The sequence below is a fragment of the Amblyraja radiata genome, chromosome 9, assembly GCF_010909765.2.
Source record: "Amblyraja radiata isolate CabotCenter1 chromosome 9, sAmbRad1.1.pri, whole genome shotgun sequence".
Taxonomy (NCBI): Eukaryota; Metazoa; Chordata; class Chondrichthyes; order Rajiformes; family Rajidae; genus Amblyraja; species Amblyraja radiata.
In genome coordinates, this window is record NC_045964.1 from 15,936,951 (window position 1) to 15,964,534 (window position 27,584).

Below are 27,584 nucleotides of genomic sequence, written 5' to 3' on the forward strand. Positions count from 1 at the left end.
ATTTCATGGACATTCGGTTTGCATCAGTTTATAATGCCTCTTTGGATTATATTTGTTGTCTTCATAATATCTGAAGCCATCACACTGCCCTTCCTTTCTTGGCATGTTTTTCACCCTGATATGTTTTATATCTGACACATAATAGTCAGGAAGCAGCTGACTATCTCCCTAACTATGGGATGTACTATAGCAACTGCACTTTGACTGAGTGAGATGGCAACATCCTGTATTGCAATATTGGCCTATTCAGAACTATCCTCAGTGTAGTACAGGGGGAAATACAAAATATAACATTCAAAATTAACAGTACTATAATAAGCTTTCCTTTTTCCACCCACACCACCACTATCATTCTATTGAGCGTACTTTCTTTTTCTTTTGGAGCTTCTTGTTTCTCTTTCGGAACTTTGCTTGCTTGAAAGTTGTGCGACTGTTCCTTTAAGAGAGGGGGGAAAAAAGCGATTGATCAAACATTCCACAGGGATGCGGAATAGACAGGTCAGTCCACTCGTGGTGCAATTTTCCCTCATGGAGGAGCTTCACAAATACTCTACTCTCCTGCATGTTTCTCCAGTGTCTTGCAGATTTTTTTAACCAAACATTGACCTAATTCCCTTTTGAGAGATACCATTGACCCTGCTACCACCACACTCTTACACAGTGCATTGTAAATTATTCAGTTTAATTTACTGCCTACGTTTCCCCCAAATTACCTTAAATATGTCTTACAGTTGCAAATCCTCTTGCAAGTGGAACCAATTTCTCCTTATTTACACGATCAAAACATCGTTCAGATCAACCATTTGTCAATATTCAGTTGCAATGTTGGATGAAAACATACTGTTGAATCAGGTGTACTTACTTATCTGTTGCCACTTCTTCCTCTGTATCTTTAGTCTCACTGACTTGAACTTGTGAAGAACTTATTTCTTCCCTCATTTCCCCGACAGAACCCTACAAACAGAAAGCAAGATTAATTGGCTTAATTTTAAACTCTTTACTTGTTTTATTCGCTTCTTTGAATACAATGAGTTACATGGGCCTAGCTTGGATCATATCAGCCAATTTAGTGATAGCGTGATCGTAATCATGTATTGTCTTTCTGCTGACATTTAGCACGCAACAAAAGCTTTTCACTGTCTAACAAGGGAATTGTATTGATGTAGGCGTAATAATCCTACCAGGTTATGCCTTTTGACCAGTAAATTCAGGTGAATATTTTCCAGGTCAGCTTCTTCAATTTCCTGTAGTATGCTATGATCCCTCAGAACTGATGGATTGTTTTGTTTGCAACTGGAGAAATATAGAAAAATAGATGGAAAATTGGAAAAACAGATTAGAAATGACTATAAATCATTAAATTCTGTGGCATCCTGTTGACAGTAATGGAAACATAGAAAATAGGTCCAGGAGTAGGCCATTCATCCCTTTGCGCCAGCACCACCATTCAATATGATCATGGCTTATCATCTAAAATCAGTACCCATTTCCTGCTTTTTCCCCATACCCCTTGATTCTGTTAGCCCTTGGTCTCCAAATTTGAGGAGGGACATTCTTGCTATTGAGGGAGTGTAGCGTAGGTTCACAAGGTTAATTCCCGGGATGGCGGGACTGTCATGTCTTGATAGAACGGAGCAGATGAGCTTGTATACTCTGGAATTTAGAAGGATGAGAGGGAATCTTATTGAAAAATATAAGATTACTAAGGGATTGGACACGCTAGAGGCAAGAAAAATGTTCCCGATGTTGGAGGAGTCTAGAATCAGGGGCCACAGTTTAGGAATAAGGGGTAGGCCATTTAGAACGTAGATGAGGAAACACTTTTACACCTAGAGTTGTGAATCTGTGGAATTCTCTGCCTCAGAAGGCAGTGGAGGCCAATTCTCTGGATGCTTTCAAGAGAGAGTTAGCTAGAGCTCTTAAAGTTAGCAGAGTCAGGAGATATGGGAAGAAGGCAGGAACAGGGTACTGATTGTGGATGATCAGCCATAATCACATTAAATGGCGGTGCTGGCTCAAAGGGCCGAATGGCCTACTCCTGCACCTATTGTCTATTGTCTAAGAGCTGAATCTAACTCTTCGTTGAAAACATCCAGTGAATTGGCCTCCACTGCCTTCTGTGCCAGAGAATTCCACAGATTCACAACTCTCGGGGTGAAAACGTTTTTCTTCATCTCAGTCCTAAATGGCCTACCACTTATTCTAAAACTGTGACCCCTGATTCTGTACTCCCCCAACCTGGGGAAAATTTTCCAGCATCAAGCCTGTGCAATTCCTTAAGAATTTTATGTATTTCTATAAGATTCCCTCTTATCCTTCTAAATTCCAGTGAATACATGCCCAGTCAACCCATTCTTTCATCATAGGTCAGTCCCGCCATACCGGGAACTAACCTGGTGAACCTACGCTGCACTCCCTCTACGGTTGATGGTAGACTCTAACAGATTTACACATCTTGATATACATGCCTGTGGAATAGAAGTCACTGAATAATAGAAAGATTACAGCAAAGAAGGAATCCATTCTGCTATGAAAATCAAAAAGCTGTAGTTGCTGGAAAATCTTAAATTAGAAAAGAAAATACAGGAAACACCTTGTCAGTCGGGCAGCATCTGTGAAAAGCAAAGCGGAATTCTTCAGGGTGAAGAATTTTTGTTTCCACAGATGCTGCCTGGCCCATTGAGTGATTCCTGCATTTTCTGTTGCTAAACAACTTGTCATGTCTATTGGAAAGAAATAACCCTTGAATAATCCCAAACAAGAAACACATTATCTTTTCCAATGGTTTTAGTTTATTCGATTGTAGTTCATCAGTGTAATTCTGTAAATTACACCCTTAAAAATAGCATCGAAATACATTGTCCCCCATAATGTTTGGGACAAAGACCCATCATTTATTTATTTGCCTCTGTACTCCACAATTTGAGATTTGTAATAGAAAAAAATCACATGTGCTTAAAGTGCACATTGTCAGATTTTATTAAAGGCGATTTTTATACATTTTGGTTTCACCATGTAGAAATTACACACAGTCCCCCCATTTCAGGGCACTATAATGTTTGGGACATGGCTTCATAGGTGTTCATAATTGCTCAGGTGTCTTTAATTGCCTCCTTAATGCAGGTATAAGAGAGTCTCAGCACCCAGCCTATCCATCACCTTTGGAAACTTTTACTGCTGTTTATCAACACGAGGACCAAAGTTGTGCCAATGAAAGTCAAATAAACTATTATAAGACTGAGAAACAAGAATAAAACTGTTAGAGACATCAGCCAAACATTAGGCTTACCAAAATCAACTGTTTGGAACATCATCAAGAAGAAAGAGAGCACTGGTGAGCTAACTAATCACAAAGGGACTGGCAGACCAAGGAAGACCTCCACAGCTGATGATAGAAGCATTATTTCTATAATAAAGAAAAAACCCAAACACCTCTCCGACAGATCAGAAACACACTTCAGGAGTCGATTGTGGATTTGTAGATGACCACAGTCCACAGAAGACTTAATGAACAGAAATACAGAGGCCACACTGCAAGTTGCAAACCACTGGTTAGCCACAAAAATAGGATGGCCAGGTTACGGTTTGCTAAGAAGTACTTAAAAGAGCAACCACAGTTCTGGAAAAAGGTCTTGTGGACAGATGAGACGAAGATTAAAGGGGCTGTCCCACTGCGGCGACCTAATCCGCGAGTTAAGAAGAGTGACTTTGACCTTCAAGCTCGAGGGCACTTGAGGAAAACCGCGAGCTGGATCGACCGACCGCACACACACACACACAAACACATCGCAAAGGCGGGGGCCAGGGAAAGCGGGGGAGCGCTGTCTGAAATTCAGACCCGCGATGAAGGCAAGGCAAGGCAAGGCAACTTTATTTATATAGCACATTTCATACACGAGGCAGACTCAAAGTGCTTCACATAAAAACATGTCATACAATAAATGAAATAATAAAATGAAATAAAATAGAAGAACTAAAAGAAAAGAAAAGCAAAATTAAAAATGCATTATAAAAAGTGCAAAAGTTAAAAGTGCAATGTAGTTAAGATTTAGCTGAAAGCTAAAGTAAACATAAAAGTTTTCAGTCTTATTTTAAAAGTGGTCAAAGTTGAGGCAAGTCTTAAAGAGGAAAGAAAGACGGAGGGGTGGGGAATAGAGATGGGGAGAGAGGGGGAGAGAAGGGGAGAGAGGGGGAGAAGGGGGGAAGAAGGAGTGGAGACACTTTTAAGAAGTATAATAAAGTTTAGCGGGCATTTTACCTACCGGTCGGTTTACTTGGGTCCTGAAAACTCCAATGAGCCAATCAAAATGCCCTGTCAGCAAAGGAGGTTGCCTACGGCTGCCCTCGACTGCCTGTAACTAAATAGCGACCCCACTCCACTGCACTACGAGTTAAAAAGAACCATGCCAACCAAATTTTACTCGCGGAAAATCTTTCAACATGCTGAAAAATTTTCCGTGACCTAGCTGAGGCCGCGAGTATGTGGGAACTTCCCTCGAGCATGAAGGAAAGTTCCAGTGACCTCATAGGACCTCCTGTTGACCATGCTGCGAGTTTGAGTCAAGGGCAAACTCGTCTAAACTCGCAGATTAGGTCGCCGCAGTGGGACAGCCCCTTTACTGATATCAGAGTGATGGCAAGAGCAAAGTATGGAGGAGAGAAGGAACTGCCCATGATCCAAAGCATACCTTCTCATCTGTGAAACGGGTGGTGGGGGTGTTATGGTCTGGGCATGTATGGCTGCCGAAGGTACTGGCTCACTTATCTTCATTGATGATACAACTGCTGATGGTAGTAGCATAATGAATTCTGAAGTGAATAGACAAATCTTATCTGCTCGTTCAAACAAATGCCTCAAAACTCATTGGCCGGCGGTTCATTCTACAGCAAGACAATGATCCCAAACATGCAGCTAAAGCAACAAAGGAGTTTTTCAAAGCTAAAAAATTGTCAATTCTTGAGTGGCCAAGTCAATCATCTGATCTGACCCCAATTGAGCATGTCTTTTATATGATGAAGAGAAAACTGAAGGGAACTAGCCGCCAAAACAAGCATAAGCTAAAGATGGCTACAATACAGGCCTGGCAGAGCATCACCTGAGAAGACACCCAGCAACTGGTGATGTCCATGAATCGCAGACTTCAAGCAGCCATTTCATGCAATGGATATGCAACAAAATACTAAACATGACTACTTTCATTTACATGACATTGCTGTGTCCCAAACATTATGGTGCCCTGAAATGGGGGGACTATGTATAAACACTGCTGTAATTTCTACATGGTGAAGCCAAAATGGATAAAAATGGCCTTTATTAAAATCTGACAATGTGCACTTTAACCACATGTGATTTTTTTTCTATTACAAATCTCAAATTGTGGAGTACAGAGGCAAATAATTAAATGATGGGTCTTTGTCCCAAACATTGTGGAGGGCACTGTAGCTCCCATTCATATGGAGATGTTTCCGTTATGGGTAAATAATTCATTTTCTATTGGAAGTTACTGTTGAATGTGCTTTCACCAGAATTTGGTGGCAGTTCAGTTACGATCATAAGAATTCAGTTTTCAGTGTGCAATTTTGGGCCCCATGTCTGAGGAAGGATGTACTCCCATTGGGGAGGGTCCAGAGTAGGTTTACCAGAGTGATCCCAGCCAGGAATGATTGGGTTATCACATTTGAATGCAATGGGCCTGTACTCGCTGGAGTTTAGAAGGATGTGGGGGGACCTCATATAAACTTACCGAATAGTGAAAGGCCTAGATAGAGTGAATGTCATCAAGGGGGTGCCGTACATGGCAGCCACGCCAACAGCCTGTATTGTATTTTTCTTCTTTTGTTGTTTTGGTCTGTGTTTACTTCTATGTTTTCAGTGTACCTTTAGTTTTTGTATTTTGTGGAAGTGGGGGTTGGGGGAAGCCTAATTTATCTCTTTCCTCGACGAAGATGCAACTTCTTCATCGTATCTCCGTCTGCACGGCGGCTTTAACATCGTGGAGCTGGCGGTCCTTGGTGAACCTCTGCCTCACCTGGAAAGACTGTTGGGGTCCTGGGATGGAGTCGAGGGGGGAAGTAAAGGGACAGGTGTTGCATATCCTGCGGTTGCAGGGGAAAGTACTTGGGAAGGGGGTGATTTGGGTGGGAAAGGACGAGTTGACCACAGAGTTGCGGAGGGAACAGTGTCTGCAGAACTCCTGTCCCTTTACCATCCCCTCGACTCCATCAAAAGACCCCGATAGTCTTTCCATGCAGAGGTTCACTTGCACCTCCTCCAACCTCATCTACTGGATCCGCTGTTCCAGGCATCAACTCCTGTACATTGGCGAGACCAAGCGCAGGCTTGATGATCGTTTCGCTGAACACCTCCGCTCAGTCCGCCTTAACCTACCTGATCTCCCGGTTGCTCAGCACTTTAACTCCCCCTCCGATTCGCAATCTGACCTTTCTGTCCTGGCCTCCTCCATTGTCAGAGTGAGGCCCAGCGCAAATTGGAGAAACAGCACCTCACATTGACTTCTCTAACTTCAAATAGCCCTTATGTTCCCTTTCTCTCCATCCCCTCCCCCTTCCCAGTTCTCCCACCAGTCTTACTGTCTCCAACTACATTCTATCTCTGTGCTGCCCAATCTCCTGACATCAGTCTGAAGAAGGGTCTCGACCCGAAACATCAACTATTCCTTCTCTCCAGAGATGCTGCCTGTCCCGCTGAGTTACTCGAGCATTTTGTGTCTACCTTCGATTTAAGCCAGCATCTGCAGTTCTTTCCAGTGGCGGCGCGGCTCTGGCTGCAGCGGCTCTCCGGCAGTCCTGTTTGTTTTGTGTTGTTTATTTTCGTTTTGGTTAGTCTAGTTTTGGTTTTTAGTTTCTGTTTTGGGGGGGGGGGGGTTGAAACGGGGCTTGCTGTCTCTCCCTGCGGGGGAATGCGACTTTTTTGTCGTATTCCCCTTCTCTGCCTCCGTCTGCGCTGAGGCCTAATGGCGGAGCTGGCGACCTCGAGGCTCAGGAGGCAGAGCCCGCCAGGACTCGCACTGGGCTCTCTCCCGTGAGGACGGCCCGGCTCGGGGCTGGAACAGGGCTTCCGTGAGGGACTGTGACGCTCCCATGAGGACGGCCGGCCCGAGGAAGGAACGGTGCTCCCGTCGAAGTGGCCGAGCTCGGGGAGGTACGGCGTTCCCAGCCCGAGGAAGGAGCGGCGCCCAGTCGGGGCGGCCCAGCCCGAGGGAGGAGCGGCGCCCAGTCGGGGCGGCCCAGCCCGAGGGAGGAGCGGCGCCCATGCCGGGGCGGCCCAGCCCGAGGGAGGAGCGGCGCCCAGTCGTGGCGGCCCAGCCCGAGGGAGAAGCGGTGCCCAGTCGGGGCGGCCCAGCCCGAGGGAGAAGCGGTGCCCATGTCGGGGCGGCCTGGCGCGAGGCTGAGACGGTAATGGCACTCACGTGAGGGCGATCCGGCTCGGGGCTGGAACGGTGCTCCGGCGGCGGTGGCCTGAGTCCGGGGTTCGGCCGCGGCCCAGCGGCTGCATCAGCAGGACTGGTGGGCGGCAGCTTCGACCACCCCGGGCCGCGGTGTTTGAGCCGCGGGACAGTTGTAACATCGCCCGGGGAGTATCGCCTCAGTGCAGAGGGAGAAGAGGAGGGAAGAGACTGGAGACCAAAGACTTTTGCCTCCATCACAGTGAGGAGATGTTGGGTGGACTCACTGTGGTGGATGTTAATATGTGTTTATTGTTGTTTTTTATTGTATTGTATTGTATGTATGACTGCTTCAATTTCGTTCAGACTTCGGTCTGAATGACAATAAAGGCTATCTAATCTAATCTAATCTAATATATCTCTCGGAGACTATCTTGGTACATTGAGTTTATATATGTTACAATCACAAAGACAACAATAAATGATTAACCACAGTTTTGATAGCTATAATAATCTACTGAGCTTTAACATTTTGAGTGCAGACAACTAACTTTGCAGAATTAGAATTTTGTTCAGTTTAGTTTAGAGATGCAGTGCGGAAACAGGTCCTTCGGCCCACTGAGTCAGCACTGACCAGCGATCCCTGTACATTAACATTATCCTACATACGCCAGGGACAATTTACCTTTATAATAAGCCAATTAACCTACAAATCTGCGGCACCCACGTGGCCCGTCCTCGACCGCCAGCGCCCGTGTCCTTCTTCTGCAGGAATTGTAGCAATTGCAGAAAGATGCCTAGTTAGAAACATAGAAAATAGGTGCAGGAGTAGGCCATTCGGCCCTTCGAGCCTGCACCGCCATTCAATATGATCATGGCTATTATTCCAACTCAGTATCCTGTACCTGCCTTCTCTCCATACCCCCTGATCCCTTTAGCCACAAGGGCCACATCTAACTCCCTCTTAAATATAGCCAATGAACTGGCCTCAACTATCTTCTGTGGCAGAGTTCCAGAGATTCACCACTCTGTTCTGCATTTTGAGGGGATACCACACAATTCTGGGGAAATATTCTAAGCTGGATATTGTACATAGCTGTTCCCTATTTCTAATTATTTGATCTGCTGGAAGCAATGAATATTCCCGAATGCACCAAAGTGGTGATCTCTTTTTATATTTTCAGGCTTTCTCAGGGGTGGAAGATTGCAACCTTCACGTGGTCCGCCCTGTTTCGACTAATGCACAACTCGACGTGCACAAACGGAAGATCAAATAGAAGTCCAACAACAGGCTGTGCACGCCACACGAAAGAAGAAGAAGGCCTTCTCAATGGAAAAATGTTTATTCATCTTTTAAGACATAAAGATATTTATTTTATTACTTACTGGATAATTCCACTCTTGCGTATATGTTCTGCTCTGGATCTGATCCTTCTATTTCCTAGTAGATAACCATTGCAGTATTAAGAAACAAGTGATAGTTTTTGCCTTAGCCTTATCACTCTTAACAGGCCTATAATATTTACCACATTTGTACATTTCACTGATTTAGTAAGATCACATCATCAAATTTTAAGTAAAACTGAGAAAAAATGGACAATAAAATAAATTCAACAGGCTATTTAGAAATGGATGGCTCCCATTCCTTCTTTCCAGAGGTGCTGCTTGTCCTGCTGAGTTACTCCAGCATTTTGTGTCTACCTTCGGTGTCAACCAGCATCCACTGTGCCTTCCTATACATCAAATTAAGGGCTTGACAAACTAAAAAAGTGGAGCAACTATACAGGGTTCGGGAGAGTCAGAGATATCACAATGGGTTCTGGAATGGATTAAACTTCAGGACATCATTTTGAATTAAAGGGCCCAAAAAAATTTGCATGAAATAATAGAATTAGGGATACGAGTTACAAGTATGAGGGTCCAGGAGCTCCAGAATGGAATAAAGATGCAAGCAACTCACGAATAATAGTGGATAGGTATTCAAGGAAGTAGAATGATATTTTCAGAATCCAGTATGGAATGTGGTTGTGAGGACAGCAGTCTGAAATAAGGTTTTTCTGAATGCCAAAATTGATTAAGTAGAGCTTTTTATGAAGATTCAGATTTTCAGATTCAGATTCAAACTTTATTGTCATAGTGCAGTGTACAAGTACAGAGACAACGAAATGCAGTTAGCATCTCACCCAGAAGTGCGAACACAAAATAATGGAACAGTAAAATATATATATGTATATACAGTAGCAGTAGTGCAATTTTCGGGGGTGTGAGATGAGTCACTGGGGGAAGGAGTGTCCGAGGGGGGGTGCGGGGGGTTGACTGGCAATCACCAAGGTGCAGAGTTAAGTAGGGTAACAACCGCAGGGAAGAAGCTGTTCCTGAACCTGCTGGTCCGGGAACGGAGAGACCTGTAGGGCCTCCCAGATGGGAGGAGGGTAAACAGTCTGTGGTTTCAGATGAGAGCAGTCCTTGACGATACTGCGCGCCCTTCGCAGACATTGCTTGCTCTGGACAGCCTCAATGGAGGGGAGTGAGGAACCGGTGATGCGTTGGGCAGATTTCACCACCCTCTGTAGTGCTTTCTGGTCGGAGACATAGCAGCTGCCATACCATACTGTGATACAGTTGGTAAGGATGCTCTCGATGGTGCAGCGGCAGAAGTTCACCAGAATCTGAGGAGACAGATGGACCTTCTTTAGTCTCCTCAGGAAGAAGAGACGCTGGTGAGCCTTCTTGACCAGTGTTGAGGTATTGTGGGTCCAAGAGAGGTCATCAGAGATGTTGACCCCCAGAAACCTGAAGCTGGAAACATGCTCCACCTCCGTCCCGTTAATATGGATGGGGGTGTGCGTGCCACCCCTAGACCTTCTGTAGTCCACAATGAGCTCCTTGGTCTTCTTGGTGTTAAGGGCCAGGTTGTTGTCAGCGCACCATGCTGCTAGGAGCTGGACCTCCTCCCTATAGGCAGACTCATCGTTGTCGCTGATGAGGCCAATCACCTTTGTATCATCTGCATTCTTGATGATGGTGTTAGTACCATGTACAGGTGTGCAGTCGTAGGTGAAGAGGGAGTAGAGGAGAGGGCTCAGCACACAGCCCTGTGGATGTTCAGGGTGAGGGTTGAAGAGTTGTGGTTGTCTGACCTAACAGACTGGGGTCTGTTAGTTAGAAAGTCCAGTATCCAGTTGCATAGGGAGTGGTCGATGCCCAGGTCTATGAGTTTGGTGATTAGTTTCAAGTTCAAGTTCAAGTGAGTTTATTGTCATGTGTCCCTGATAGGACAATGAAATTCTTGCTTTGCTTCAGCACACAGAACATAGTAGGCATTTACTACAAAACAGATCAATGTGTCCATATACTATAATATAAATATATACACACATGAATAAATAACATGATAAAGTGCAAATAACAGATAATTGGTTATTAATAATCAGTTTTGTCCGAGCCAGGTTTAATAGCCTGATGGCTGTGGGGAAGTAGCTATTCCTGAACCTGGTTGTTGCAGTCTTCAGACTCCTGTAGCTTCTACCTGAAGGTAGCAGGGAGATGAGTGTGTGGCCAGGATGTTGTGGTTCTTTGATGATACTGCCAGCCTTTTTGAGGCAGCGACTGCGATAAATCCCCTCGATGGAAGGAAGGTCAGAGCCAATGATGGACTGGGCAGTGTTTACTACTTTTTGTAGTCTTTTCCTTTCCAGGGCACTCAAGTTGCCGAACCAAGCCACGATGCAACCGGTCAGCATGCTCTCTACTGTGCACCTGTAAAAGTTAGAGAGAGTCCTCCTTGACAAACCGACTCTCAGTAGTCTTCTCAGGAAGTAGAGGCACTGATGATTTCTTGATAATTGCATTAGTGTTCTCGGACCAGGAAAGATCTTCAGAGATGTGCACGCCCAGGAATTTGAAGCTCTTGACCCTTTCAACCATCGACCCATTGATATAAATGGGGCTGTGGGTCCCCATCCTACTCCTTCCAAAGTCCACAATCAGTTCCTTGGTTTTGCTGGTATTGAGGGCCAGGTTATTGTGCTGGCACCATATGGACAGTTGCTCGATCTCTCTTCTATACTCTGACTTATCCCCATCAGTGATACGTCCCACAACAGTGGTGTCGTCAGCGAACTTGATGATGGAGTTCGCACTGTGACCGGTTACGCAGTCATGGGTATAGAGTGAGTACAGCAGGGGGCTGGAGCACACAGCCTTGAGGTGCTCCCGTGCTGATTGTTATCGAGGCTGACACATTTCCACCAATACGAACAGACTGTGGTCTGTGAATGAGGAAGTCGAGGATCCAATTGCAGAGGGATGCGCATCCACCGTTGATCTATTGTGGCGGTAAGCGAACTGCAGTGGCTCCAGGTTTTTGTCGAGGTAGGAGTTGATTTGCTCCATGATCAACCTCTCAAAGCACTTCATTACCACCGGCGTTAGTGCCACTGGTCGATAATCATTGAGGCACGTCACCTTATTCTTCTTGGGCACTGGTATAATTGATGCCCTTTTAAAGCAGGTGGGGACCTCAGACGTCAGAAGTGAGAGTTTGAAAATGTCAGTAAAAACCCCTGCCAGTTGGTCCGCACAGGTTTTTAGTTTGGAGGGGATAATGGTGTTAAATGCTGAGCTAAAGTCGATGAACAGCATTCTCACGTAGGTGTCTCTGTTGTCGAGGTGGGAGAGGGCGGAGTGAAGTACCGTGGAGATGGCATCCTCCGTACTCCTGTTCTTGTGGTAGGCGAACTGATGGGGGTCCAGTGTGGGAGGTAGGCAGCCTTTGAGGTGTGCCAGGACCAGCCTCTCGAAGCACTTAGTGATGATGGGAGTAAGTGCAACTGGGCGGAAGTCGTTGAGGCTCACCGCAGTGGAGTGTTTTGGCACCGGCACTGATGGAGGTGGTTTTAAGGCACGTGGGGACAGCTCCTTGGGCAAATGAAAGGTTGAAGATGTCAGTCCAGACGTCTGTCAGCTGCGCAGCACAGGCCCTGAGGACGCGCCCGGGGATGCTGTCAGGGCCTGCAGCCTTTCGTGCATTAATCCTGCTCAGTGCCGCATACACGTCAATGGGGGTGAGTGTGAGGGGCTGGTGATCAGCAGGGAGCACAGCCTTGATGGCCATCTCTTGATTGTCCCTGTCAAAGCAGCCATAAAAATGGTTAAGCTCCTCAAGGAAGGAGGCGTCGCTGGATGTGGGGGTGGTGTTTGCGGGTTTATAGTCCGTGATGGCCTTGCCACATGCGTCGGGGGTCGGAGTTGTTCTTGAAGTGCTCCTCGATCCTTAGCTTGTAGCTGTGCTTGGCCTTCTTGATGCCCCTCTTCAGGTTAGCCCTGGATGAACTGTAGGCTCGAGCATCGCCTGACCTGAAAGCAGTATCACGTGCCTTCAGCAGTAGCCTGACCTCTCTGTTCATCCATTGCTTCTGATTCGGGAATGTGGTAATCCGTTTGAGGGAGGTGACACTGTTAATGCTGGAGTTGATAAATTCCAAAACGGAGGAGGTATATGAGTCAATGTCCGTGTGGGAGTCAAGGGTGGCCTGAGCTGCAAACACATTCCAGTCAATTCAGTCTTAAGAGGCATTTTATATGAAAGCAAGCAATCTATTCGAACCCATTGAGGTAAAATCTGAAGTTATCCCCCGATGGAGATCTGCATCTAATTCTGGGCACTAAATTTTACAATGGATATCAAAGTGCTGGAGAAGGTGCGGAGGTGGCTATTGGGATTGAGAGACCATTATGTGGAAAGATTGGGCAGGTATTGTAATCGTTTGTTATAGATGTGCCAACTGAATGATTTTGATAGAGAAAACCTAGACTATCACTAGTAACCAAAAAAATGAAATGGAGATAAGGAGGATTATTTTTTAAATGGTGAATGCATTACCATATCATCTGGATTGCATTGCCTAAATAGGAAATAGAAGAATATTTATGGAAGTGTATAGGTTTTGCTTTGTTATTACCTTCTCCGAGCTAACACTGATTTTTTCTACATTTTCCTTCATCTCCATCCCCTTTGTCTCGTTTTAATACCTTACATTTCCTTATCTCCGTATCTCCCTCTCCCCTGATTCAGTCTGAAGAAGGGTCTCGACCCGAAACGACACCCATTCCTTCTATCCAGAGATGCTGCCTCTCCCGCTGAGTTACTCCAGCATTTTGTGTCTATCTATGGAAGTGTATAGAGACTTGCAGAAAAAGAACATGGTGCAGAAGCAACTCGGTTTTCACAAAAGCTGGCACAGATAAGATCAATATAATTGGCTCTTACTTGTGCTATATGATTCCGGGAATATTCTGAAATGGGATTCGGATTTATCAAGATGGAAAAGTGTAAATACGCAAGGAGCAATGATTGTAGTATCTTTAAACCAGCACGAAATATAGACCTTGGGATGATGGCATAGAAGTGATAAAACTAAGGATTAATAACACGCAGATTGACTCTTCCCATCAATTCTTCATCTTTAAATTCTGAACAGGGAACTTCACTACTGGAAGCATATTATATGCAGTAGATTCAGACACTTTTGCATCAGTTGGTGCATAACCAAATTTATAATATACTTTAAAGGTACACAAAAATGCTGGAGAAACTCAGCGGGTGCAGCAGCATATACTTTGCTGTGGGGCAAGGAATAGCACTTAGATATAACATTATTTACAATTGAAAAACAAGCTAAAAAATACATCTGGAATTATGTACAGATGTAATAAAGATAAATGTCCTTTTAACAAGTACTGTATAATGTCCATGAAACACACCCCTGAATATGTCACACAAGAACTAATTACTTGTAGAACACTGATTATAGACAATAAACAATACGTGCAGGAGTAGGTCATTCGACCCTTCGAGCCAACACTGTGATCACATGGCTGATCATCCGCAATCAGTACCCCGTTCATGCCTTCTCACCATATCCCCTGACCATTTCCACTTGCTCCTGTGAGAATCCTGAATAGAGAAATAATAAAGGTGGAAAGGTAATCAACTTCTGGTGGCATTTGTTCGGGGAATTTATATTGGCCACAGAATTGTGGGAATTAATTCCTTTTTATTACAGGAAAAGGTCAGTGTGATAACTAATGTACACATGAGCTACTGGGGCAGACAGATGGTGCAGAGCAATGCAGATCACTATTAATACTGGCTAGGTTGCAAATGTCTTGGAGTTCGACTTGAACTCACGACTCTCTGACAAAGGAAAAGAGGTTTGCCCGCAGAGCCGAGCTGACCTTTTAAATACAAAACTCCTACTGCAGGAAAAGTGACTGAGAACTGGCTGAGCAATGATTTGAATAGGTTAATGTAAGAATAGTTGTGTGTCAGAAGACACATCAGCAAAATTGAAAATTTCAGAACTGAGGCTAATAGTTTAGTGATTGGAACAATATAAATTCTATGGCTGAGGTATTTAAATTGAATTTACAGAATTTTGAGCTAGTCTTAAAAGTGAGAGAGGCAAAGTTTAAAGGAGATGTGCAGGGCAGGTTTGTAACACAGAGAGTGATGGGTGCCTGGAATGCACTGCCAAGTGGTGGTGGAGGTAGTACGAGAGTGGCATTTAACGCGTATGCAGGGAATAGAGGAATAAGGATCACATGCAAACAGGAATTAGTGTAACTTGGCACCATGTTTGATGCAGACATTATGGGCTGAAGGACCTATTCCCATGTTGTACTGTTTCTATGTTCAACATTCTTTTTATGGTCTCAGACGCGCGGCAGACAAAGGTAGGAACAACGGTAGCCCAATTCACCTCTTCGGGTTTGCTCTGCCAATCAACTAGCTCAAAACTCATCTGTAAATTCCATTTAAATATCTCAGCCATAGAACTCGTATCGTTCAAATCACTAATCTATCAGCTTCAGTTCTGCAAATTTCAATTTTGCTGATGAATCTTCTGCCACTCGACTGCTCTTAAATTATCCTTCAGTCTTCCCTACTCAGGTAGCCTAATCTATTCCACCTGCCCTGAAAATTAAGCTCTTTTAGCTCTGGTTTCTGCGTCCAAAGCCACCTTATTTTTCCTGAAGTGTAATAAGCTTAACTCAAAGTATGCTTCTCATGATATCAAACCAGAGTTCTACATGGATGGTACATAATATAATTTAATCCATGTAGTTCCATATGCTTTAGCTCACTGCGGCTTTTTCTTTGGGTGCTTCAGTTTCCTCCTCCATTTCAAATATGCAAGGCTAATGCGCCACTATAAATTGCCCCAGTGTCTAGATGAGCAGCAGAATCTGTCGGGAGAATTGATAGGAGAATGTGTAGAATATGCAATTAATGTAAAAACGGGTGCTTGATGGTCAGTGTGGGTTGATGGATCCGTTTCCATGCTGAATCTCTTTGACCCTCATATCAATATTTTGCATTCCTATTTTGAGATGGGGGGCATGGTGGCACAGCAGTAGAGTTGATGCTTTACAGCCAGAGACCTGGGATCGATCCTGACTACGGGTGCTGTCTGTACAATTTTGTTCTTTCTCCGTGACCGTGTGGGTTTTCTCCGGGTGCTCCGGTTTCCTTCCACACTCCAAAGACATACGGGTTTGTAGGTTAATTGGCTTGGTGACATTGTAAATTGTCCCTAGTGTGTGTAGAATAGTGTTAGTATGCGGGGATTGCTGGTCGGTGCGAACCCGGTGGGCCGGAGGGCCAGTTCCTGCCAAAAACTAAATTAAACTAAAAGATAAGGGCCATTTTTTAAATAAGCGACTTTCTTAAAACTTATTCTCAGATTCTATTTACTAACATAATATCTTGTATTTCATCTTTGACTGGGAGTTTATTTTACGTGAAACCGGAGGAAACAGGTGTGAAGATTTGTGATACCCTGGTCAGTTAAAATTCGTTGGACAAATTAGAAAGACTGATAGTTATACTTCTATACTTGAACTAATACATTAGATCAATTCCTGAGAGGTGTGTAACATAATTCTCACCTCTCTTTAACGTCTCGTCATCATTTTCACCGTTTAGCTCTTCCCCCTCAGGTGCAATGAGAATTTCAGTAAATCCTTGCTGTGTCCTGTGTTGACCACTTGAAATAGGGTTACGCCTGTTGTACTGATGCATTCCAGCTTGTGGATGATGCTTTATCTCACCACATGAGTTGTAATTCTGAACTACATCTGAGGGTGCTAATGTTAATTCCATATTTTCCCTCTTAATCATTGTCTTTATGGGAATACTCTTGGGATGTACGGAGATTTTTGAGCTCATAGAATTATTTCTTGTTGCATTGGAACTGAGCGATTGCCCTGCTGCTGCTTCTTGTGGGTGAGCTTCTGCGTTTTGTTTCTCCGGTTGGCGAAAAGTTTCAGCCTCAATAGGAAAATAAATTATCAGCAAATTCCTCAAAATAATTTTTGGTCCTAATATTTCTGTTGTAATAACTGAAAGCATTATACTGTATTGGACTATGTACAACTAAATGCCAGGGGTTAATTATATATAACTAGGTTTTCACACACACACACACACAAATAAATGTATGTATAGTCCTACACACATATATATACCACCGATCAGAATATAAATAAATGACTAAAAGGGATTGTATTATATATATATACCATTTACTACAATCCCTTTCAGTAATTTATTTATGTAAATAAAATATGTGTGTGTGTGTGTGTGTATATATATTATATATATATATATATATATATACCATTTACTGTATATCTATCTATACAAAACTAAAACTCTGATCTTGTGCTCTTCCGGTTTGCGTTGTTTTTACATTTGTGCAAAAATGTCACCCGATAGCGCTAGTTTTTTTTGCCACCTTACTCGCCCTTCGCCTGTGCTGCAAATGCAATGCAATTTGTTCCGATCATGGTATAATACAAAAGGTATTAAGGTTTAAAAATCGTTGAAATGGCGCAAATGCGCAAATTGGTCAGTCAGCGCCATGCAGATTGGTCTCCACTCCTGGCAGTCAACCGAGGCAGCGGCGCCCCCTTCCTGCACTGCCCCCACTCCCGCCTCGCTCACAAACTCCTCTCTCCCCTCTTCACAGTAACTTGTCTACCATCTCCCCGGGGGGGGGGGGGGGGGGGGGTCAGTCGAGGCCCTGCTCCTGTCTCTCTCCTTCACTCACCCCTCTCCCCCGCCCGCCCTCTGCGGCAACGGCGGTCCCTTCTACCCGTTGCCCCAGGTGAATTGCTGCGACTGTCCGTCTCCTTCGCCACTGCCGCTGACTTAAACTCACCCTCACATCCCTCTTGGAGGTGAGCTTCTCCACCAGCATGTCGAAACTCGTAATGCCCAATGTGACGAACACCGACTCCATCACCCCCCCCCCCCCGCGGCCCGGCTCGGCGGCAGCAGCGAGCAGGCAGGCAGGTAGGCGGGTTGGCAGGACCCTCCCCAACGGGTCCCACTTCATCGAGTATATTACTAAAACTCTCTGTTTGTTTGTTTGTATGCAGACGGGCAGGGCAAGTGGAGAATTGGTTTGAAGAGTGATTTTTGTAAAGTTTAAAATGTCAATAACTTGTAAAATATAACATCAATTCGAACAAAACTTGTTTCATTTACATCCCAGGACAATGATTAGTACGATGGGCTAAATATTGCAGTTCTATCGTCGTGTACCGTTTTGGCGGGATTTTGGGATATCGCACACATGAACGCATACAAACAAACAAACAGAGAGTTTTAGTAATATACTCGATGAAGTGGGACCCGTTGGGTCCCTGTCACAGGGGAGGGCTGGTCCCCAAATGCAATATTCCACCACTCACCCATAGCCCCCAACAGGGCAGGCCTGGCTGATGGGTTCCCGTTGTGACGCCAGAGATCCCCGTTGTGACGCGAGTTACGGCAACCTTCCCAAACTGCGCCTTGCCATCCCTCTTCCTACCCATATCCTTCTCCATTTCCCCTTCATCCCCCAACACTCCCTCCCCCTCCTCTTCACCCTCCCTCTTCTTTTCCCACTCCTCCTTCTTTCCTCCACTCCCTCCTTCACCTCTCCCTCCCTCTCCTTTCCCCTATGCTCTGTCACTCCTTCCCTCCCTCTATAGCCCCTCTCCCCTCTATACCCTCCTCCTCTCCCTCTATCTCCCTGCTCAGTCCTCACCTCTCCCCTATCTCACTCTCCCACTAAACACAGTTTAATTAACATTTATCCTCCTTTCCTCCCCACTCCTTCCCTCTCCTTACAACAATGTAACAAACTCTCATTGCACTGGGTGAAACTGTTGATAGGCAGTCTATGTAAATGAGAACCATTGTGACGTCATATGCTGCTAACTGCCAGTGGAACACTGATGAGTGGCAATTTATGCAAATTAGATCCCATTGTGACATCATAGCTGCTAACTGCCAGTGCAGATGAAAGATGTTTTACAAAGTGGGGTTTTGTAAAGATAAAAATGTGAATAACTTGTAAAATATAACAAAATCTGAACAAAACTTGATACACGACACTTCAGGATAATGGGAAGTAAAATTATAGCGCTATCTTGTACTGTTTTGGCGTAATTCGGGGCTTGACGGACACACATGCATGCACGCACACACACACACACACACAGACAAGATGAGAGTTTTAGTAATATACTAGACTAAGTGGGACCCGTTGGGCCCCATTTCCCCAACGCAATATTCCACCACTCACTCGTTCCCCCAACGCAACCCTTTTCCACCACTCACCCGTTCCCCCAACGCAACCCTTTTCCACCACTCAGCCATTCCCCCAACGCAACCCATTCCCACAATGCAATATTCCTCCACTCACCCCAACTGTGCAGGCATGGCTCATTTCCCCTCATCCCCCAACACTCCCACCCCCTCCTCTTCACCGTCCCTCTTCTCTCCCCTCTGCTCCTCCACTCCCTCCCTCACCTCTCCCTCCCTCTCATTTTACCTACCCACATCACTCCCTACCTCCCTCCATAACCCCTCACCTCTCCCTACCCCCATCCTCTCCATCTAACTCCCTGCACCCCTACTCCTCACCTCTCCCCTATCACACTCCCCTGTTAATCACAATGTTTAAATAACATTTACCCTCCTCCCCTCCCCCACTCCCACCCTCTCATTAAAACAATGTAACAAATCTCTCATTGCACTGGGTAGAACACTGTTGATGGCCAGTTTATGTAAATGATATCCTATTGTAACGTCATACGGTGCTAACTGCCAGTGGAACACTGCTGACGGGCAGCTGCTGTTTTGTTTTTTATGTAAATGAGATCCCATTGTGATGTCATTGTGGGGTGGAGCACTGCTGACGGGCAGTTTATGTATATGAGATCCCATTGTGACATAGCTGGAACTGCCACTGCAACTTCAAATTATTTTTCTCAAACTGGATTTTTTAAAGTTGAAAATGTGCATAACGTAAAATATATCATCAATCTGAATGAAAATTGATACACCACACCACAGGACAATGGTGAGTAAGGTAGTCCAAAAATTGTAGTGTTATCGTGTACCGTTTTGGCGTAATTCAGGGCATGACAGACAGACACGCATGCACACACACACAGACATCCACACAGATAACTTGAGAGGGCAGAGAGGAAGAGGAGGGCAGAGAGGGAGGGGGGCAGAGAGGGAGGGGGCAGAGAGGGGTGGGGTCAGAGAGGGAGGGGCAGAGAGGGAGTGGGGATAGAGAGGGAGGGGTAGAGAGGGGGGTGAGAGGGGGGGGAGGGGGTAGAGAGGGAGGGGGTAGAGATCGAGGGGGTAGAGAGGGAGGGGGGGTGGTAGAGAGGGAGGGGGAGGTAGTATAGAGGGGTTGGGGGTAGAGAGGGAGGGCAGTAGATAGGGAGGGGGATAGGGAGGGAGGGGGGTAGAAAGGGAGGGGAGTAGAGAGGGAGGGAGAGGATAACTTGTTCTATTTGATCTTATTTGATTGTGCACGCCAGGATTGCATTCGTGCAAACACGTGAAGGTTGCCGTCTCCCACCCCTGTCCCTTTGTGATGTCATATGTAAATGAGATCCATTGTGATTGGACGTTTGTGAGATGGCACTGTGACATCATCAATGGAAAGTGATGCACGAGTCTTCCACTGAAAAGCGGTTAGTTTTTTGAAATAAACAATTAAAACTTAAAAAACCTTCGGAAATACAGGTCGGAATGCGACGGGAAGATGATTATCCCATCGAGGGAAAATTGTGAGTAGCATGTGTGAAAATGGGAAGGCTTTGGCCAAACATTTTGTAAGAAGATACAAATTAAGGAGATCAAAAGAAAGCCAACACAACCCTGCATACACACGGAAATTTAGAATGTTGAGAACAAAGGGTAGAGTTTTAGTATAATATAGTTTATATATATATATAATAAAACTATTCACAGATATATAACATATACTGACTACCATCCCTTTTAGTAATTTATATTTTGTTAGTAAATACTGGTAGCCATCTTTGACAGCTGACTGATTTCATACCTCTGTTACGGAAGATCTTGGAGAATACTTTCTAGAATTGTTATTTCTATTCCTTTGACCATTCTTTGATGGAAAGACATCTTTTTCAGTCACCTGATCAACTAAAATTACATTGTCAAAAGAATGTTCTGATCTTGATGGGTGCGATGAGGGTGGGCTTGTACGATTTCCTAATGTGGATTCCGCACCATGTCTATGCACACACCAGGATATCTGATAACAGGTTTCTTGATATGGATGTGGTAGGTATATATCCTCTGTGCATGGATTTGCTTGGTCAACGTGTGTCCCATCAGATGGTATCTTATGTTCTTGAGTTCTTTCAGACCTGCCAATATTCAGGTTGTTCCCCTTGTCAATAGCTGTTTGTGCCATAGTACTATTATGATTGGGTTGCCCATGCCTACCCTCAATGTGCATAGTTTTTGCACATTCCTTGAGCGGCTGATAATTGTGATTTTTGTTTTCAACTCTGCCATCATTTAAAGCAGCATCAAGACCTTGGACAGAGTGCAGGTAATACTTTGTATGGTTATAGTCCTTTTTTAGTTGTTTCATGGTGATGAATGGATGTCTTAAGGCAGTGCCTGCAGAAATCCGATTTTTGGGATCAAAGTTGAGCATCCTCTTCAGAAGAGCCACCATAACATTGCGATCATGGAACTCAGCGATATCATCATCGTTTGGGAACACGTTCTGAATGATATTGAATGTCTCAAGCTGATCAAGTGACTTCACAGTGTGTCTTCTTGGCTCCAAAGATGTTGTTGACATCTTTGACTCATATTCTGACAATGGTTTAAGTTGCCACTGGTGACCTGAATAAGGACACGCGTTTCTTTTGAAGAAAAGGTGTGCTTTACTTGCCTGGTTGAGCAGATAGTCCTTCGGTTGCCCCTGGGCTTTTACAATGATTTGGACCTGATCATATTGATTTTTACCAGGATAGAGAGGTTGACCAAGGCGAAGCTCAGCTAGTACACAGCCAAGGGACCACATATCCAACTTCTCACTGAAAGGCAGTCCTAAGAGGATCTCGGGGCATCTGTAGTGTCTGGCTTGGATATACGGGTCTTTGGAATGAAAAGTAAAATCCTTTATTAATAGAAAGTTGAAATTATATATTCGTTTTTTTTCTCAAAATGCCAGAATCATAATTAAAACTAAATTAAAAGTTCTTATTGGTGCGACATTTTTACTTCCGAATTTGAGATCAGGGAATAAAATAGAAAATTGAGCTGACAGAGTCCTATCTCTGCAAAATATGGGAGTCCTTCATGGAATGAGTTTGGTACCAGCTCCATTCAGTTGCAATTGAGCATTAGTCTACGGCCAAAGAAAATTGGCCAAAAGAGTTGGAATCAGAACTGATTCATAATATTAGCAACACTGAGCCAACAAAATGCAATAGAATCATTGAACCATTAGAAAATATAACTGATTCAATTGGAAACAAAGGAATAATTGAGCTAATGGGAAAAAATAAAATTAGAACTCATTAGAAACAATAGTGTCACTAAAATAGGGTTAACATTAATATCACTGAATCAATCGGAATAATCAATTAGGAACACTAGAATTTGAGCTAATTAGGAACAGCAGCAACATCGAAATAATTGTTACTGCTAAGCAATTATCTGAAATTATTATATTTATCTAACCAGTTAGAAACAGTAGGAATACAACTAGATTGCTAAAATACATAGCTGAAAAGAATAGATATACTGTTTTGTAAATTGTACATACAATTTGTGTTGATTCATTTATTTACATTTCAGTTAAATGCATTACACATTTAGTTAACTTTAGACTTTACATTAGACTTTAAAGATATAGCGTTGAAGAAGGCCCTTCGGCCCACCAAGTCCCAAACGACCAGCAATCACCCCGTACACTAAGACACACTTGGGACAATTTACAATTTTTACTGAAGGCAAATTAACCCACGCAGTCACAGGGAGAACATACAAACTCCTACAGACAGCACCTATAGTCAGGATAGAATCCAGGTCTCTGGCGTGGTAAAGCAGCAACTCTACCCTTGTGCCACTGTGCCACCCATCTGTAATTGGCTTATACCTGAAATACCTGTCAAAGTTCCCTTAGAAATTGGCTGGGTAAAAACAAGCAATGTAAAGTATTAAGTTAGTTAGATGAGTTGGTCACAGGTTGGCGTTCCATCGATGCAAGGTTAACCTCACCTGTTCCAAGTCAGAAGTAACCTTCAATTAGCTCAGAGTATGTGCACAAGATTGATAACAATACCTCCATTGATGCTCCTGAACACATCATCAGTGATGTAACCTGGGGTCATTGGATGTTTCGGGTCTTTCAACATCAGACACCCTCACCCAGGTGACCCAGCCGTGGTTGATAAGACAACGACTTGTGTTAAGGTGGCATTCGCTCCTCTCCATGGACCTCCTCTCCTGATCCAGAGCCATCTCGAGGCCTTCTCCGCTGCCTCTGTGGTGTTCTTGATGGCTCTTCTCCTCGCCATTCCGTTGATGCACAGTGCACTCAAGGCTTTGTAGAGCGATTGCCCTGCAAAACCTCTGCAGCCAACCTCGATGGGCATACACCTTGCCTTCCAGCCCTGCTTACGGCAGTCTATGACCAGCTCTTCGTACTTGGTCATCTTCCTCTCGTGGGTCTCCTCCAGACGGTCCTCCCACGGCACTGTCAGTTCCAACAAGACGATGTTTTTGGTCGCCTCTGAGACCAGGAGGATATCTGGCCTCAGGGTGGTCGTGGCAATGTGCTGTGGGAACTTCAGCTGTTTCACCAGGTCTACGGAAAGCTGCCAGTCCTGCGCAGTCACCAGGATTCCTGACTGATTCCTGGCTGCTGTGGTTCTTGACAGCTGCACTCCGGCCTTCACGAAGGTGATCATTTGGGTGGTGGGCCGTGCTCGTCTGCAGCTACTGATCCACATGCTGATGGCTTCTGCAATGGGTTTAAGAACCTGGTCATGACGCCAGGTGTACCGGCCCTGCCCAAGAGCCTTTGGGCAGCAGCTCAGGATGTGTTCCAACGTCCCCTTGCCTGAGCATTGCGGGCAATCCGGAGATTCCGCTTTGCCCCAGATGAAGAGGTTTGATGGGCTGGGCAGGATACTATGCTGGTAAATCCATGCCTTGAACTTGCCGGGAAGCCCCGACCGGTCCACTGCTCTCAACTAACTCTCCAGCTCCTGACAGGTTGCCTGGACAGATGCTGTATCCTTCAGGCTGCTGTTAAACATCTTGCCAAGACTCTTCACTGGCCTTTCGGGGACAGTTGGGATTTGTGTCCCTTCGATGCTGAATGACTTTGTCCATGACTTTGCCCTTCTTCAGCACCAGTGACCTTGATTTTCCTGGCTTGAACCTCATCCTTGCCCATCCAATCAGTTTCTCCAACCCCTGCAGGATCCACCTGCCTACTGGCACTGACTCAGTGGTGACAGTCAGGTCGTCCATGAAGGCTCTGATTGGTGGTTGGCGCACTCCTGACATGGTCCGAGGGCCCCGACACTCTGGCTCAGCAGATTTGACGATCATGTTCATCGCCAAGGCAAAAAAGGATCACAGAGATGGTACAGCCTGCGATGATCCCAACCTCCAGTCTGATGTTACTGACCCTGATGAGACTCTCATGTTGAACTGGTTGTAATAGTCCAGGATGAGATCTGCCACTTGGCCCGGCACATGATGCTTGGCCATGACTGTCTGGATCAGCTTGTGCGGGATGGAGCCGTAGACGTTGGTCAGGTCAAGCCAGAGCACTGTCAGGTTTCCCTTGTTCTCCCTGGCTTCTCTGATGAGCTGGGTCACCACTCCCGTGTGCTCTAGGACCCCGGCACTCCAGATAGGCCTCCCTTTTGCACTGAGCTGTCGATGCAGCCATTGCAGGAGAGGACGTTGGTCAGCCGCCTCGCCACTATGCTGAAGAAGATCTTGCCTTCAACGCTTAATAAGGAGAATCTTGGAATCTTCTTCCTTTGGGATCCAGACTCCTTCAGTGAATCGCCACTTTCCCTCTCCTCCAGATGACTTTCAGGATCTTCCACAGCCATTTCAGTAACAAGGGGTAATTCTTGTAGACCCTGTAGGGGACTCTGCTCGGGCCAGGGGCTGAGCCAGCTCTTGCTCTCTTCACAACGTCCTGGACCTCTTTCAGGAGTGGCTCTCTACTATCAAACTCCTTGATGGGTGGAGGTGGTTTTATCAGGATGTGGCACTGGCACAGCTCCTGCTGCCCGACTGGGTCACTGTAGGTCATCTGGATGTGCCGGTCGATCTTTTCCTTAGAAGTTCATGAATGATTGTTATCCTGCAACACAATCCTCCCCCTCTGCAAAACAATATGTATCTGAGGTGTCCATACTCTTCCTCTATGTTGAAACATAGATTATTGTACTGGAGGAAAAGGCAGAACTTTTGCAACTCTGCATAGCCTGTCCACCATCTGCACGGTGCAAGTCAGCAGTCTGATGAAACACTGTCCACTTGCCTGGATCAGTGAAGCTTCAATAACACTCAAGGAGCTCGACATTATGTAAGACAACAGCCAGATGATAGGCAACCCATCCACAACTATTCACTCAGTCCACGTTTGTTCATTCATTCAGTCATATCACACAGCAGTTTGTGCCATCTAGAGGTTGCAGTGCAGCAACTGACAAGGACTCCATCTTCCAAACTCACCAGTTAGAAGGACAAGTTCAGCAAAGCATGGGCATGCCATCACAAAGAAATTGCCCTCCAAGCCACACACAATGCCCACTTAGTAATATATCGCAGTTTCTTCAGCATTGATGGGTCATGGCCGTGCAATTCCCTCCCTAACAGCTTTGTGGGTGTATTCACACCTCAAGGACAACTGGACGGCTCAGTGGTAGAATTGTTGCCTTACACTGCCAGCAGGCACGTGCCATCAGGATAGGCAAGGTAGGCAGTGCGTACCCTGACTAAAATTATAAAAAGGTAATTATTAAATATAAAATTTAAATGTAAAGATTTCCAATTCATTTACTAAATTCAGTATTTATTATTAAATGATTATAATTTTAATAATCGATCTTAGGTAGGCATAATTCTCCCGTGCCTTTCATCTGCAGTACGCGTAACTATGTTCAACACGTGCCGTGGATACTGCTTCAAGCCTTCACTTACAACGAGCAGTAAAAGAGCTGAAATCCTGCCTTTGCTCCATGGACTTCGTTCAAGGTGCTGCGCATGCCCACAGGAGAGGAGACCAATCTGCGCAAGCGCGTTTTTTAAAAGATTTTTTTAAAGTCGACTGACTGCCTACAGGATCGATCTGCGCATGCGCGTTTTTTTTACGATTTTTAAAGGTCGACTGACTGCCCAGTGCCTACCCTGAGTAATTACTCACGGCACGTGTCTGACTACCAGAGACCCGCATTCGATCCTGACAATGGGTGCTGGCTGTGCAGAATTTGTACATTCTCCCTCTGACCGTGTGAGTTTTCATTGGGTGCTCTGGTTTCCTCCCACATTCCAAAGGTGGGCAGGATTGTAGGTAATTAGCTTCTCTAAATTGCTCCTACTGTGTAGAATGCAAAACTGGGATAGCATAGAACTTGTGTACAGGTCTTGTGCGGTACGGTAGACTTGCGTCTGAAGAAGGGTCTCAACCCAAAACATCACCCATTCCTTCTCTCCAGAGATGCTGCCTGTCCCGCTGAGTTACTCCAGCTTTTTGTGTCTATCTTCGGTTTAAACCAGCATCTGCAGTTCCTTCCTACGCTTGTGTACGGGTGATCGTTGATCAGTGTGGGACTCGGTGGGTCGAAGGGGGTTGTTTCCATGCTGTATCTCTAAAGTAAACTGAACTAAGGCAGCTCACAAGCACCTTATCAAGGGCAATGGGAATGGCTACCTGCGAAACCCACATTCCCTGAATGAAAAAAAAAAGCCAAAAACTGATTTAACAGGATAAAAAATGCAATGTAAGGTGGAGTTTTTAACTTTAGGTGGTGTTAAAGAAGTTAAACAATGCAAAATAAAAATTATTAGGAAAGGGATCATCAAAATACATACCATTAATATGTTGAACCTCATGAAGTATACTGGCTGAACCAAAGTCAATCACTTTGACCCTGAACGGAAACCGTGTGTGCTCTACCAACATGATATTATCTGGTTTGATATCTGTGTGAATAATAGATAACTCTTTCAACTTCACCAAAGCTCTCAGCAGTTGAATGGCAATGATCCTCATATGCTTGACACGGAGTGGAGCAAAGTTGTTAGCTTTTTGGAATTCCATCAAATTCTGCTCCAGAAGTTCAAATACCAGGTAGGACCTTCCATTGCTATGGAAGCTTTCGAGAAAATGTACAATGTGAAATTTGTTTGTATCCACATTTTGAAACAGTTTTAATATCCTTATTTCTGAGGCAAGGCAACCACCTTGCTTAAGGGTCTTGATAGCAACAAACTGACCAGTGCTTTTTTTACGACAGCAAGTCACTTCTCCGTATACACCCTCGCCGATCAGTTGGATAATGTTATATATGTCATCGTGAGATATAATGGCAGACATCTCCTTACGACTGGATTCACGAAGAACAGTTTTAGGAGAATATATGATATTCTGTGATTTAGGGTATCCATTAAATCGTTCAGAGCTCATATTCAAAGTATTCTCACTTCGATCATCTTTAAGTAACCTGTCTTCATTGTTAGCAGATCTTTGACTGGGGATGTTAATACAAGGATGCTGAACGTCTACATTTGTAGTCTTCTTC

At 44.9% G+C, this 27,584-nt stretch overlaps 1 protein-coding gene across 1 annotated transcript; it reads right to left on the reverse strand.

Moving 5' to 3' along the window:
• Positions 1-295: 295 nt before the first annotated feature.
• Positions 296-27,379, reverse strand: LOC116977299 (homeodomain-interacting protein kinase 4-like). The gene is made up of 7 exons (XM_033027797.1): positions 26,875-27,379; positions 21,235-21,900; positions 16,359-16,799; positions 8,793-8,847; positions 1,182-1,293; positions 863-954; positions 296-436 (listed from the first exon to the last, which is right to left on the reverse strand). The coding sequence occupies exons 1-7, from the start codon at positions 27,377-27,379 to the stop codon at positions 349-351; spliced, it is 1,959 nt and encodes a 652-aa protein (XP_032883688.1). The 3' UTR covers positions 296-348.
• Between the last annotated feature and the right edge of the window lie 205 nt (positions 27,380-27,584).

What these genes read in the sequence shown, in the direction of transcription:
- LOC116977299 (XM_033027797.1), bottom strand. Translation starts at nt 27,379, where the DNA reads ATGTCTGCCATTATATCTCACGATGACATATATAACATTATCCAACTG. An exon ending in AAAAACTATGCACATTGAGG is followed by an intron (nt 16,800 to 21,234) that starts GTAGGCATGGGC and finishes TTATTACAACAG; the next exon opens with AAATATTAGGACCAAAAATT. An exon ending in CGCAAGAGTGGAATTATCCA is followed by an intron (nt 1,294 to 8,792) that starts GTAAGTAATAAA and finishes ATATTTCTCCAG; the next exon opens with TTGCAAACAAAACAATCCAT.